Source organism: Calidris pugnax, unplaced genomic scaffold, assembly GCF_001431845.1.
Source record: "Calidris pugnax isolate Ruff unplaced genomic scaffold, ASM143184v1 scaffold70, whole genome shotgun sequence".
Taxonomy (NCBI): domain Eukaryota; kingdom Metazoa; phylum Chordata; class Aves; order Charadriiformes; family Scolopacidae; genus Calidris; species Calidris pugnax.
In genome coordinates, this window is record NW_015090862.1 from 3,735,267 (window position 1) to 3,748,679 (window position 13,413).

Below are 13,413 nucleotides of genomic sequence, written 5' to 3' on the forward strand. Positions count from 1 at the left end.
AGTCTGTGGCTCAGTGAGATTTTAGTAGCATCCCTGTTCATCTTTTTATAGCAGGATCCTAAACTACCACATTAAGAAGGGTGAAAAGCCCCGTATATAAATTCATACCACTATAATTTAAATTATTTACTCCCAAAGCGCAAAACAAATATTTCCCTGGTGTATTAACAAAAAGCTCACCATTTCAGCAAAATTTTGCAGGAAACATCTGAAGATGGACTGGGCTGTCATGTTCTACCTCTTCTCAGCTGGCTCCATTGTAAGTTTCTCTCATGGAAATACTGACAGCTGTTTAGTTAAAAGCTCGATACATCCTTTTTGGCTGCTGTTCCTCAGCTGGTCTTAGTCTGGAACTAAGTGGTTAGCATTTCTGCCTCTCTCCTTGACCAGTTTTAAAAGTTACTATTGAGGGCACTAAAGACTACATAACCAGCATACCCATTCTGCCTGTGTATTTACTGCCCAGGGGTACTGTAGCTGGCTGCATAAGCAAAGAAGATGGAAAGCTGCAAAACACAGAGCAGCAACAGTGTGCTCTCTATTCCAAAAAACTCATATAACCAAGTAATAGAGAGCAGTCTGGTAGAAATGTAGTGTGCAATAAATCTAAAATAGCTTATTGATCCATTGACTGCAATGTCACCAGATACCCAGTCACAAATATTTTGCCTGTAATTCCTGAGAGCTATACAAAATGCTGTAACCGATTACAGAAAATCTTTTTCCTGCAGTAGAGGTCATTTCAGGATATGCTTGCTTTAATACCATTTGACTTGTGCCAAGTTCCTGGTTAGTAAATACTTTTTATGTTAGGGCTGCAAAAAAGCTTCTGAGATCGTCTTTCTACCAGTAACTACAACAGTGGTACTCTGAACTTTTAAAAACTTTTCTTTTATATTAAGTGGAGGCCCTGTAAGATCTGCTGAATCCGCAAGACCTGAAAAATACAGGATATGTGTGTCTGACTTCAGTGCCTGCACTTAAATAACCCACATTGTCTAGCCATTGTTAAACCAAACACAGCAAGATAATGATCTCACTGCCCATGTGAATCTACCTAATAAAAGCCAAGTGGGTAACAAAGGAAAAAAAGTATACCTATAGAAATTCTACAGAAAGGACCCTTCAAAGGTTGTCCTGCATTTGAACAACAGAATATTTTTTTGACTCTGTCAGCGCTGACTTCCAAACAGCTGATCCAAGATTGGAAAGGGGCAGGGGGGAAGCTGGAATATGCTTAATTTATAAAACAGAACTAGAAACCACATGTCCAATATAAACAAGTCCCAGGTTTCTGCTCTTGGACGTGCCATAACCATGTTCAGCCAGACAATAACACAATGCAACAGTTGTATTTTAAATGGTTAAAGGTACCTTCTTTTCAGATAAAAACCAATGATGAGTTTGTTTCATAGAGAACTCCAGTTTAGCAAAAAGGTTTGTTTATGCACAACTCATGTCACATACAAATACTTTCCAGTGTCCTGCAGGGAAGTATGTGCTACTGCAGAAAAATCTATGGATCATTCAGAACACTTTTTCCATAAGGCTGTGACTAACTTCTAATACCAAAAAAAAAGCTATCAATTGCAATCGTCCATTCATTAAAAAGACTGTTTGCTGGTTTACTCCAGATTATCTGTAAGACTTAGGTCTTACTACTGAGAAGGAAGGGCTGTTACTGGTGTCTGGGATGAGGAAAACCACTGGAAGGTGATCCATCCTCATCACTTCCAATATTAATAAGCCTCATGACACTGGATCCAAGTACCACCTCCATGCTAAAAGGATGATGGTTTGTGAAAAGAGAATTCTGTGAAGTTTCTGATTTTCCACTGGATACCCAACATTTTCACCCTGTAGAAAAGGCAGTCCCTGAACACTGTAGTCTGTTGACTGGAACAGCCATGCTCTAGTTGGGATATTTTTTGTTAATTACCGTCTGCTCAATCCGCAAAATGTGATTCCTAGTAACTTGTGGAAGTCACAAACCAATTCATTTCCTTTCTGTAAATTGTTTTCACTGGTTTACTGAGCATGTTTCAGTGCAACACAACACGTGTGTCCCATCAGATTCAAAGCCACACTCACTTGTCTTTTAAACAGATTGTCATTTTACTGTTCCCTACTCACTCAGCAAAAGCGGGGAAAAATTATGGAGAGAGAATATTTAGCTATGCTGAATAAACCTGTTTCAAAGACAATGGTGAAGAGAGAAAAAGAAGACACGGTATTTTTTGTAGTGGACCCTCCCTCCATCACAGTTATGACAATGATAAGCACAGCTTTGCTTTAAAGGCGCTTTAGCAATAATACCTAAACTCTGTTTATTGGTATCAAAAGACTTGATTTCTGTGACTTCTGCATGATTAGTATCTCTGTAAAGGCTGGGGAGGAAAAGGAAGGGAAACCTCTCACAGAAAAACCTGTATAACAATCAGGAGATTTAGTTCTTAACTAGCTAATACTACTCAAGTGTGTGGTAAACACTGCTTTCAGCCAATTGGATTCTCCATGCAACCAATTTAACCCTAACTCTTTTGCAGCTGAGTTAACTGGATCCTGTTATTTAATCCTGAACCAGTCAGGTAAAAGGAGTGAAGAGGAGCACTTCTGCCTTTCTTTTGGACTTCAACTGAATGAAAAATGTAAGTTTTCCAACTTGCTTAGTCTTTTAAGAAATTTATGTCCTGTGCTTATTTTAAAGATTTTAACATTAAGAGACTTACAGTATATATACTGCTTATTTGGTATTTTCAGTGAACATAGACTCTGATCCAGGCTTAGGATCAATACCTTTAACTAATAGCTTTATTCTTTGGAATTGCATGTTAGGGTAAGGAGTTAGGTAGGGCTGTAAATGAAGTTGGTTTATGTTTTCAACTGATTTTTTTTTTTTTTTAATGTGTTGAAACTTTCTTAGAGGAAGTAAAAAAGGAGTTACAGATCTCTTTCAGAGCTAACAAAAACAATGCAGCAGTTTTGTATTGTTTTTAAAAATACAGGATAATTAAAAGAAACTTAAGATCATGGGTTTTCAGAAAAAGGTAGGAGCAGTCTGCTGAACTGTTTAACACTGAGAAAGAATTCTTGTGGCTCAGGCTGGAAAGACAACTGTTTCAGGGGTCTGGCATTTGAAGCTGTCCTGAAGTTACCATTTCAGCCCATCTTGGGGAAAAATCTTAGAGAGAAGACTTTGATCCACCCAGCAAAGAGAGGAGGTGGAAGGCAGTAGAAGAATGCTATGGGACACAAGAGCCTAGAGGCACCCTGGAGCTTTTAGATAATGTGGGTGTATGCTAGTGATGGTGAGTTAAGCATGCAGAGCCAACTACCTGTTTCTAACTTCTAACACAAGAAGTCAAAAACAGGAGGCCCAGCCACTAAAACTGAAACTGCTGAGCAACATGCAGAGGGCTGAGTTCACTTAGTTTGTACTCTTGCCTGTGGGAAATGGGCAATGGGGAAAGGCTTTCCTGATTTCCTCTGGCATTCTGTTCAGGAGTGCTACTTTCTATTCAGTCCTGGCATCCAGAGCAGCCCAACTGGCAGCTCAGAGGATGGACTGCACTAGTGGTGCCCAGTCATTTCAATCTGCTCTACATAAAAGCAATCTGCAGCCTTGCTTTTCTCTTCTCTCTTAACTGGCACGGGAGGCATTAGATTAAGTTTCTCCCCTTGCGACCTTCTCCTGCAAAGGCTTGGTTCTCCACAAGCACTGCCTGCTTGCCACACTCATGTGTGTATACCCCTCCAAGAGTCACTGTGTGCCTACAGGCAAGCCAAAGGAAACCTGAGCCAAGTCTAGTCAATTTTTTTTTTTTTTCAGCTAACCAGCTGCTTCTGGTAATTGCCAGGTGCTAAAATGGAAGATAAACTTGATTTCACCAATACGTGAACCTGCTTGTTCTTACACTGGTTAATCAGTTCCTTCACGCGTCACACAGGCAGCATCTTGATTCAAGAAGTTGTGTTAATTGCTGTGTTTTGAATAACGTAGTTGTAGCAAATCAGACATACTAGAACTGAAAGCAAAAACCAGCCTCCTGTTTAAAACACATTATCCATACTTTATATAAAGGCCTCTTTGCTAACCTAAACACGGCCCAAATACTACTCCAGTCTGTCCAGCCTAATTGTTATGCTGTTGTCACACTTGTCACAGCGAGGTCTGATTATTTCCCAGATTGCTTTCAAATACATTATGAATTTCTCCATCTTCATGTACCCTAGTTACAAAGTAATTAGAAAAACTTTGTTTAGGGAAACAAGATATAATAATTGAGGGAGGGAGAAGGAACATAAGTTACATTTTAACTTTTTTCATATCGGTTCATTAGTGCTGCCCTTTATATGACTATAAAGATTTAATGTAAAGAAATTTCCATTTCTTTACAACTGAATGGAAATGAGTCAGTCTTTTCTACCTGCTTCAGTTTGGCTAGTATTTCATGAATAAGGGTTAAACTAAAAAGAGTAAGAGATACCAAGTAACATATCCTCCATATCTGCGAAGTTAAGCAGGCTGAATATACTGCTGCCCAAGCTCACTCTTCCAGCTAGAGACCAACAAGTCTTGCCCACCTTCTCTTGAATGAGTCCTGATGCCTATGAGCAAGGATAATATGATTAGGATGACCTTCTCTTCTTCCTGTACCCCGACAGCCATACAGAAGTCACCTAGTTTAGCAATAGTACAGAGGAGCTACTGTTAAGCCCTGTGGCCCCGAGTTTGTTTCACTGCCACGCTGTATCATAGTAAGACTCCAGACTGAGACTGGTGCCCACATCTCCCTAGCTTATGCTAATTTATGCAAACACATTTAGTTCTGATGGCTGTCAAGCAACTTCTGCACTATGATGTACTGCTTAGGGAGTGGAACCAGTAAGTTTAGAAGGACATTTCAATGGAATTAAATGAAGGTTTATTTTGTGCTTTCTCTGCATCCATGATGGCACACTAATGACGATGTCTAAAAGCTTGAGAGGTCACAGTGATTTGTGGGGCGGAAGAGGAAGACTGCAATACGTGATTCCTGTGATCCCACCCAAAATCCAGACAGATTTAATCTATATATTTGAACATAGCATAAAGTGGTAAATTGGGGCTCTCTACAACCCACAGCAGTCCTGGGGTCCTCACAATGCTTTATGAGACTGTAACCTGTAGATGGTTGAATATTTAACCAGATATTCAAGGTGAGGCTCGATGAGGCCCTGGGCAACCTGGTCTGGTTGGGGGTGTCCCTGCTGACTGTGGGGAGGTTGGACTAGATGACCTTTGGAGGTCCCTTCCAGCCTGGACAATTCTATGGCTATTTGGCTTTGCACTGTCTCTCTTTTCCCACTGGTGCATCAAGAGAAACCAACTAGTTTCCAGTGACTCCAGAGAATTTCCAAACCTTCCTAGTGACCCCATGCTGAAACCCTGCTTAGAGAAAGGAGAACTTTATCATGTATATATAGTTTATCTGATTTTCTGGAAGTCTTTTGTGTTTAGGAATTTTCCCAGGAGTGGAGAGGATTTTTAAAACTAGTGTGTCAGTGAAATTTTTCTATCAATGGGATCAATATAGCTAGGGACAATCAGGGTGCTGTATCTGTGGGTCACAGCACAGCTTCAGAGGTTCAGGGGAACCTCAGTGAAAAAGAATTTGGACTTGACATCTATCCACTGACTAAATATAACCTTCTGGTAAACATTAAATCTTCAAGGGCTTTGTGGCTGATGATCATGTTGAACTCCAGGACATTCAGTAAGAGAGTAGGGTGGAAAACATAAACATGAAAAGAAACACAGGGGGAGGGGAAGGGTTTGAAAGCTGGTGGAGAGAACGGCAAAGATTGTGGTGACTAATGTTTTCTGCGCGGTTCAAAGGTTTGTCGATTTAATAAAGATGAAGCATTCATGCGGCTGAGATAGTGTTTAGTACACTAGCAGTTAAGCTAAAAGCTATGGATTGCTCTAGCACATTGTGTTCTAATAGAGAACTTTGTTCTAAACACTGTACTCGGAGCAAGGGCCTAAGGAGAAATAGCAGATGCTTTTTCCTTGGCTGTTCCATCTTGTTTCTTTTGCTTTAAGTAGGATAATTAGCATCCTCTGCACTATGGTTTTTGCTTTGGACATTTGAGCACTGAAATCTAGCTGTAACTATCAGAAGGACTTCACATGGGGCACCAAACAGCTGGAAAATAGTCCCAGCTTTCAGTCCCTACCAATGCAGGCCAGATTTGACCCATTAGTACTTCGAAGGCTCTGTATCTCTTTGCCACATCGTAAGCGCAACAATCTATTCTATCCTTCCTCCAAGGATGATGAACAGAACATTTAGTTTCTGAGCACAGTAGCAGACAAGGACAAGCAAGGTCCTAAAGCACGTCATAAACTGCACTATTCAAATATCTCTAGAACTATTATCTTTTAGCATGCAGTACTGTTCTTAGCCTTCAGTTCACCCCTAAATACCTGCTCATCTAGTCATATGGCACATAGAAGAAGTTCCACTCCATAGCAGAAGTTTTTGATTGTTTCTTAGTAAACAGGTTTGGGAGTTACTGGGGTAGATGTTTAAAGCACCTTGCATCTGTGCTTGGGGTACTTTCTCCACTGCTTGGTGAGGTGGATAGCCATCACCCTATCCATTTGACACAGGCAGACTGATGTGTACATGTTACGTGACTTGTTCGGGACCACTGGAAAACAGAGGAGATGCAAAATCCTTGTTCTAAATCAGTAAAACCCATTATATGTTTTGTAAAAACAAACATTTGCCAGTCCTGGAAGTCATATCTTGTTCTGCTAGGTTAACTCCTACTGTCATATAAACTTTTTTCAAGCCTGTCACAATTTCTCTTCAAGAAATAAAAAAAATAAATCAGACACCTTAGAAAACGTTCTGCAAGAAGAGTAAGAGACATTGTAAGACTGTTTAAAACTCAATCCAAACAGAGACAGACCTGTTGCCAGTGAGGAGGGAAACTTGGCAGCTTTGTTTAAAGCTTCCCACACAGACACTGGAGACACAAGAAAACAAAGAAGCTGTAGTCCCCGAGGGTCCTGCCACTCCCAGGGCAAAACCAGTCCCTTTCCCTGCTTTTCCTCCAGCTCTCACAGACACGCACACACTCTCTTCTCTCAGTGCCATCAGCTACAGCAATAACCAATTACACCCTACAGAACTGGAAAAAATACAGGAAATAAAGAGTTAAAAAAAAGGAAAAGAAAAAACCCAGAGAACTTGGAGGCCAGCCAGCGTCCCCGAATGACTCTGCTCAGCCGGCAGCCCTAAGCGACACTCCCCACCGGCCCTGCCCTCCCTCTCCTCTCCCCGCAAGGCGGGCAGTGCCCAGCCCTCCTCTCTTCAGCAGGGACAGGAGTTCCCCTTCTTGGTCTCTAGTCGGGTTTGGGAGCCCAGAAACATTGCTAAATTTATCTTTTGCTTTTGGGACAATGGCAAATGCCAGAAACATGAAAGCAAAAGAACTGAAAATTAATGGAGACGATTCCCTGCAAGCCAAGTGGAAGCACCTTTCCTGCATAACTCCCAAGGAGGCAAAAAGCAGTTACACAGTGCAAAGCAGGGCAGGCTGCCCGGGGTGCCAGGAACACGCTGTTCCTTTAGCTGTGCGGCTGCACAGGGAATTGTCCATCCATATGCTCAAACCTGATGGGGCTTTCTTCTCTCCCAAGGAGAGCAAACCATACGCTCAATTTAGAAGAGTTCTTGCTTTACCTCAGGAAGGCAGCAGGAAAAGCCAAAGGCACACTGAAGAGGTATGGCCTGTGTAGGTGAAGCTGCAACCTCTGAGCTAAAAATGTACAGTAGTCATTTCGTGATGTTTAATTCTCAGGATCTTTTTCTTAATGGTCTTTGTAAGTCAACTGACCATAGATCTCAGTAAACTGATCTGTTGCCTGAAATTACTTGGTGGAACAGCTTGCACAAGCCTGCTCCAGTTGATGGGATGCCTCTGCGTATGTGCTACGATCACTGCCTTCAGCAGAGATCAGTCTCCTCAATTTTTCATGCTCCCTGTGTGACTGGAAGCCATCGTGTTCCCCAGCACCAGGCAGAGCCATGAGGTCTGGCAAGTCATGGGGCCTGCTTCCAGATGGGCTTCCTAATACCTTCAGTGCGTAACTTTCACAGGGCTTGCAAGACTTCCACTTTTTCTATGTGGGTGTCTCATAAATCGCAATAGCAACAAAAACGTGGTCAGTTAAGTCTTCACCAAGAAGTAAATTCTGTACACTGATCAGAACAAGTTAGTGTTTGCATTCAAATGTTTTTTTGCTTTGAAAATGGTTTTACCCAGCTGCCAAAAGTTTAAGACTGCCCGTGTCCCCCTCTCTCTTTACGCTTATGATAAATGTCTCCTTGTGACTCATGTTCAGGCTCCCAACTGCCTTCCTGCCTACTCTAGCTTTCACACAAGTGTCTGCTAAAGAAAGAAACAGACACACAGTCATTCAGGTGCCTCTAGAACATTTAATTTTAAAACATCCAGAGTATTGACGCTCGCATGGGAAGTGGTAAGCTGGTAAAAAGGTAGTGACAGGAGCATGTAGGAAAAAGTAGATGGGGGAGGGTAAGAAGCATTGGAAAAGGAAGTAAAAGACACACTGAACAAGAAGGCTAGCAGCTAAAAATTACAGCTTGGTACAGTCCACACAGATGACCATTCCCTGGGACATTAAGTAATGAAAAAAGGCAATATTAGCTTTGAATGCATGCCCAGTAAGGGTTTAGTCCCAGAGGGTTGGGGTTTTTTTGTTGTTGTTTGGTTTTCCCAAGCTTGAGTTCTGAGAGGTGAAACCATAATGGTGGCCAAATACAAGTTTGAGTTTGATTTTTCAACATTTATTTTAATTACCAAGCTGTAACAAATAAATCTCTGGCTGTATTGTAACTAACCTGTGTGGGTCCTTAGATGAGCTTTAAGATGGGAAGATTTGCCATAAACTTTTTCACACCCCACATAGTGGCATTTGTGCTTTTTCTGGGGTGATCCAGGGTCAGTCCAGCTTCTCATGCGTTTGTTCTTTTGTCTGGGGCTTGGCTCAGTTACTGCAGCCAGGCTAGTAGGTGTGGCTGCTCTTCCTCCTCCACGCTTACCAGCCGAAGACACACTTTCTTCCCCAAACTCCTCAGGAGCAATAGACATGTGTATCTGTTCTGTGACACCAAAGGTCTCAGTTTTTTCCATCCTTAGAGCAGGTGAGTTTGGGACATGCTGGTTCAGATCTGCTAAAATGCTAGCTACCACAAGTAATGATGATCCATTGTCCTTCCCGGGTTCTCTGACTTCCCGCTTATCTTCTCCATTTGATGAAGGAGGTATTGCTGCATCAGGTTGGGGATCAGGCTCTCCTTTGGGACTATGGACAATAGCACGACTGGACATAGAAACAAGGCACTCTGCTGCAAAATGATCCACATATGCTGCCGTTGCCATTTTTCGTAAGTTTCAAAAGAAATCCAAACAGAAGGGAAAAAAATACCCAACCCCACAACACTGCTCTTCCCCTTTTTAAAACGATTATGCGAGCAGACTTTTCCTTCTCATTTCTTAGGATCTCTCTGTAGAAGTAAAGGTCGAATTAGCAGCCATCAAAACCACACTCTGTGCGTGACGATCACACCCAGCTTGTCCCTAAATCGAAAAAGGGCTGGAAGTCCAATGGAAGAGGGAGCAGCGCAGACAGATCCCGGCACTGGCAGCGTGTTGCTCTGGGCCCGAGTTAAGGCTGTTTTTCGTAGGAGGCAGCAGGAGGGAGAGGCGGTGTCCCCGGCCCGTCCATCGCGGGGTGACAGCGGAGTCGCCTCTCCCCGTTACCGCTCCCCGGGGCCGCCGGACCCGCCGGGGGCGGGGCCCGGGAGAACATCTGGGCCTGACGTCACCGCCAGCCCACATCCTGCCGCCCCTCAGGTTGGCGGCGCGCGAGCGGGGCCGTGCCCGCGCGCGCCGCAAATGAAAGGGAGCGGCCGATTGGCTGGCGGGGCGGGTCGCGCGCCAGCGGCACCCTCCGCCCCGCCGCGTCCCGGAGCCACCCCGCGGCGCAGGGTAGGGCCGAAGCGCGCAGGGGCGGCGGGCGCCGACCCCTCCGCCGGGTCCTGGTCCTGCCCGCGGGTGGCGATGCGGGGCGCGCCGTGTTAGAGCTCGTACTGCTAGGGACAACCTAGGGACAGGCGCTGAACTGCTAAAAGGAAGAGATTAAACAAACGTTGTTAAGTCGGAACGGGTGCGAGTGGGAGGAAAGAGCTGGAGACGGACTTTTTACGAGGGCACGTAGCACTAGGACGAGGGGTAACGGCTTCAAACTGGAAGAGGATTTAGGCATCAAGAAGAAATTCTTTACTGTGAGGGTGGTGAGACACTGGCCCAGGTTGCCCAGAGAAGCTGTGGATGCCCCATCCCTGGAGGTGTTTGAGGCCAGGCTGGATGGGGCTTTGAGCAACCTGGTCTAGAAAGAGATGTGGAACCCGGTCTAAAGGGGTGGAACTAGATGATCTTTGAAGGTCCCCTCTAAACCATTCTGTGATTCCATGACTAGCCTGTTTTGTCCACAGCTATACAGATGAAGCTTGTATGCAGGTTTTAATAGCTTGTGATGGGTTTAACTCACTTGAAATCACCTTCCTTTCTGTCAAAACTCTCCTCACTATAGCACTCTGCTGCCTCTAAATTATGTTCAAGTACAGATAAAAATAACTTGCTTTTCATTATTATTCTCAGCCTGCAAAGGACACAGCGCAGCCACTTTTTACACAGATTAATGCCTGAATGAACAAAAGGGTTGTGTGACTAAAGGAAAGAAATGCACCTGAATTCAGATCTGAAGGCAGTCAGTCTGTGGTGCTTCTTATCTTTTGCTGGAATGTGTTTCTCCTGTCTTTACTACAGATGGACCTTTTCTCTGAGACAGAGATGGTCAGAAAGCACGAGGGCTTCTTTGGAAGCCTTTCTTTCTGGATGGAAAGTTTTGGAGTGTGAGGGGGTGTACAAGGAAGTGAACATCTGTTGCAGAAACTCAAAGACTTTTGGGGTTGAGTCAAAAATTGGTTTCATACACGTGAAAATGTCTTATACAGGCGCAATGTCTCCTTATACTACCACTGCACCCTATGAAAAATAGACACGCTTTAGGTTCTTGAGTGTCCCCCTGTGGGTCAGGCTCATTTGTAACCCCTGTCAGCCACAGTGCTCCATGTCTGTCCTCCACAGCACAGCCTGTGGTGCTGCCTGGGGCTTCGGTAGCTCCAGCAAATGCAAGAATAGGGCACACGACCCACATGGGAGGATGTGGTTTAATGCTGAATCAAGCAAGATCATTTTGATACAGGTATATCGTACCATCTGTTCTGCTGAGCATACCTACAGGAAACATTTACACATTTTCAAATAAAAAGGTTGAGTTTGGGACTTACCTATTTGTTCCCAGATGAAAAAGGAATTCTGGGAAAAACATTTTTACAAGACATTTTAGTTGATTTTGAGCTCAACCTCCTCCTTAAACAGACCCTCTAGCAGTTCTTCAGAATTAGCAGCAGAATCAGAGCAGAAACCCTGCAGCTCTCCCAGTTTGAGGAGAAACATGGGCCATTTTCAGGGGAGTGAGGAAAGGGCAGAGGTTAAGCTCAAATTTTCAGTCTTTACCTCAACGTCAAGGACCATTACCAGTAGATGTACAGGAAAGGGGAGACCTGGACTATCCCTGCTGCCAACAGCCAGCGGGCTTTGCCTCAGCATCGACACCCGTGCCCCAACCCTATGCTGCCCCTCAGCACTGCAGTGCCCTCTCTTACCGCCTCTCCTCGACACTCTCTTGCTCTGTGATGTTCCTCCACAGCCTGGCCCAGCTCCATTGTATAGCAGAGGCTTGTCCAGAGGTTCCTGTGGCTTAGAAGGCTGGTGTGGCCTGGCTCCGGGCAGCGGAGAAGTGCTGGCAGAGCCCCACAGCGAGTTCAGCAAGTCCAGGGAATCCCCCCCGCCTGGCCTGAGGAGACAGCCGTCTGGACAGACAGGACCTGTGATTGGCTGCTCTGCCCCCTTCCGGACCTTCCAGGGAACTCCAGCCAATCACAAAAGATCTTACATGCTGTGTGAGCTTCGCCTCAGAGGCGGGCTTTCTGGGCGCCATGTTGGCTTGGAGGGGCCTGTAGCTCCAGGGGGGCTATTGGGCTGATAACCTGCTGTTTTATGTTTTGCTTTTTTCGCGTAAGCAGGTAAAAAAAAAAAAGCTCGTCCCGTTCCAGGGGTCTTTGGCCAGAGGAGAGAGGCACTGCGTCCTGTGCACAGCTGGACATTCTGGCCACAGGCGGGCTGTGAGGAGGTAATGGTTTGCCATGGCTGAAGGCAGGGAGAAGTCCTAACTTTCTTTTTCAACAGATCTGTTCGGTTGAAGCCTTGTCCTGATATAGGAGTGCCTTTCATGTAAAATTAACGGCCATAACCAAGTCCCTGGTGAACTTCGTGGACTCTAGTATTTCTGCAGTTTTGCGGTTGAAAGCTTGTTTCAGTGTCAGTCTGGAGATGTAACACTGGCTGTGCTGCGTGTGGGTAAGGGCAGGCTGCTGAGGCCAGAGGAGCAGGTTTGTTTTGATGAGAACTTGCTCCTTTTTTGGTTGAATGAACCTTTTGGGCATGATGTCTTCATTTGGGAAAGAGCAATGTTGTGACTTGTTATGGAAAGGTTACTTGTAACAGAAAGGCTTTTACTGGGAAAGAAGAGTTAGTCATATTCAGCAAATGTGTGTGTAGCGCACTTAGGGTTTGTGTGTTACTCTCTTTTAAATCAGGACTGTGAATAAAAATATGCCTCTGACTTTCTAATAGCTGATGAGAAGTAAAAAATTGTGTCTTGCACACTGTCGGTATGAAAGAGTCAGTGTCTCTTTGCGTGCATAGGACCAGGGTGTAGCAAGTGTGCTTGTCATCTGGACATGAAAAGTCCAGCTGCCTGGTGGAACCAACTTTGGCTTTTAGTGTAGGATTATGAATATTAAATGCTTCTGTGTGAACTGACAGTAGAAAATATCCTTCCTGCAAGCAGCAGGGATGAAGAGTCTCCTTTGTAAGAAACTTCAGTTGTTACTTCAGAACAGTAGTACAAAAAGATTCCATGGAAAACCACTAGCCAAAATACTGTGCCTATTTATCAACTTTTTCTTGTAATTATAAAATATTTATCTGCCTATTTGTTTGTTTTTATTATTTATTACATATTTATTTTCTCTGAGTAAGTGGAAAAGTGAATTTCTCTAAGTACACAGTAAATCTTAAATTCACCTCTGCTGAATATCCTGCGATTATTTACTTGGTTCTCACCGAATGAACTGAATTTTGAAACTGGGATTTCCAAAACATTTAATGAAAATAGATCCTACCTCCCTTTTAATTTTCTTTATT

The 13,413-nt window shown here is 44.0% G+C and overlaps 1 protein-coding gene across 1 annotated transcript in view; it reads right to left on the reverse strand.

Annotated features, from left to right (window-relative positions):
• KLF13 (Kruppel-like factor 13) overlaps positions 1 to 9,881 on the reverse strand; it is a 35,781-nt gene extending 25,900 nt beyond the window's left edge. Inside the window, exon 1 of the mRNA XM_014944677.1 lies at positions 8,919 to 9,881. Within this exon, the coding sequence (XP_014800163.1) occupies positions 8,919 to 9,459 (541 nt within the window). The 5' untranslated portion in view covers positions 9,460 to 9,881. The remainder of the gene's footprint in view (positions 1 to 8,918) is intronic.
• Between the last annotated feature and the right edge of the window lie 3,532 nt (positions 9,882 to 13,413).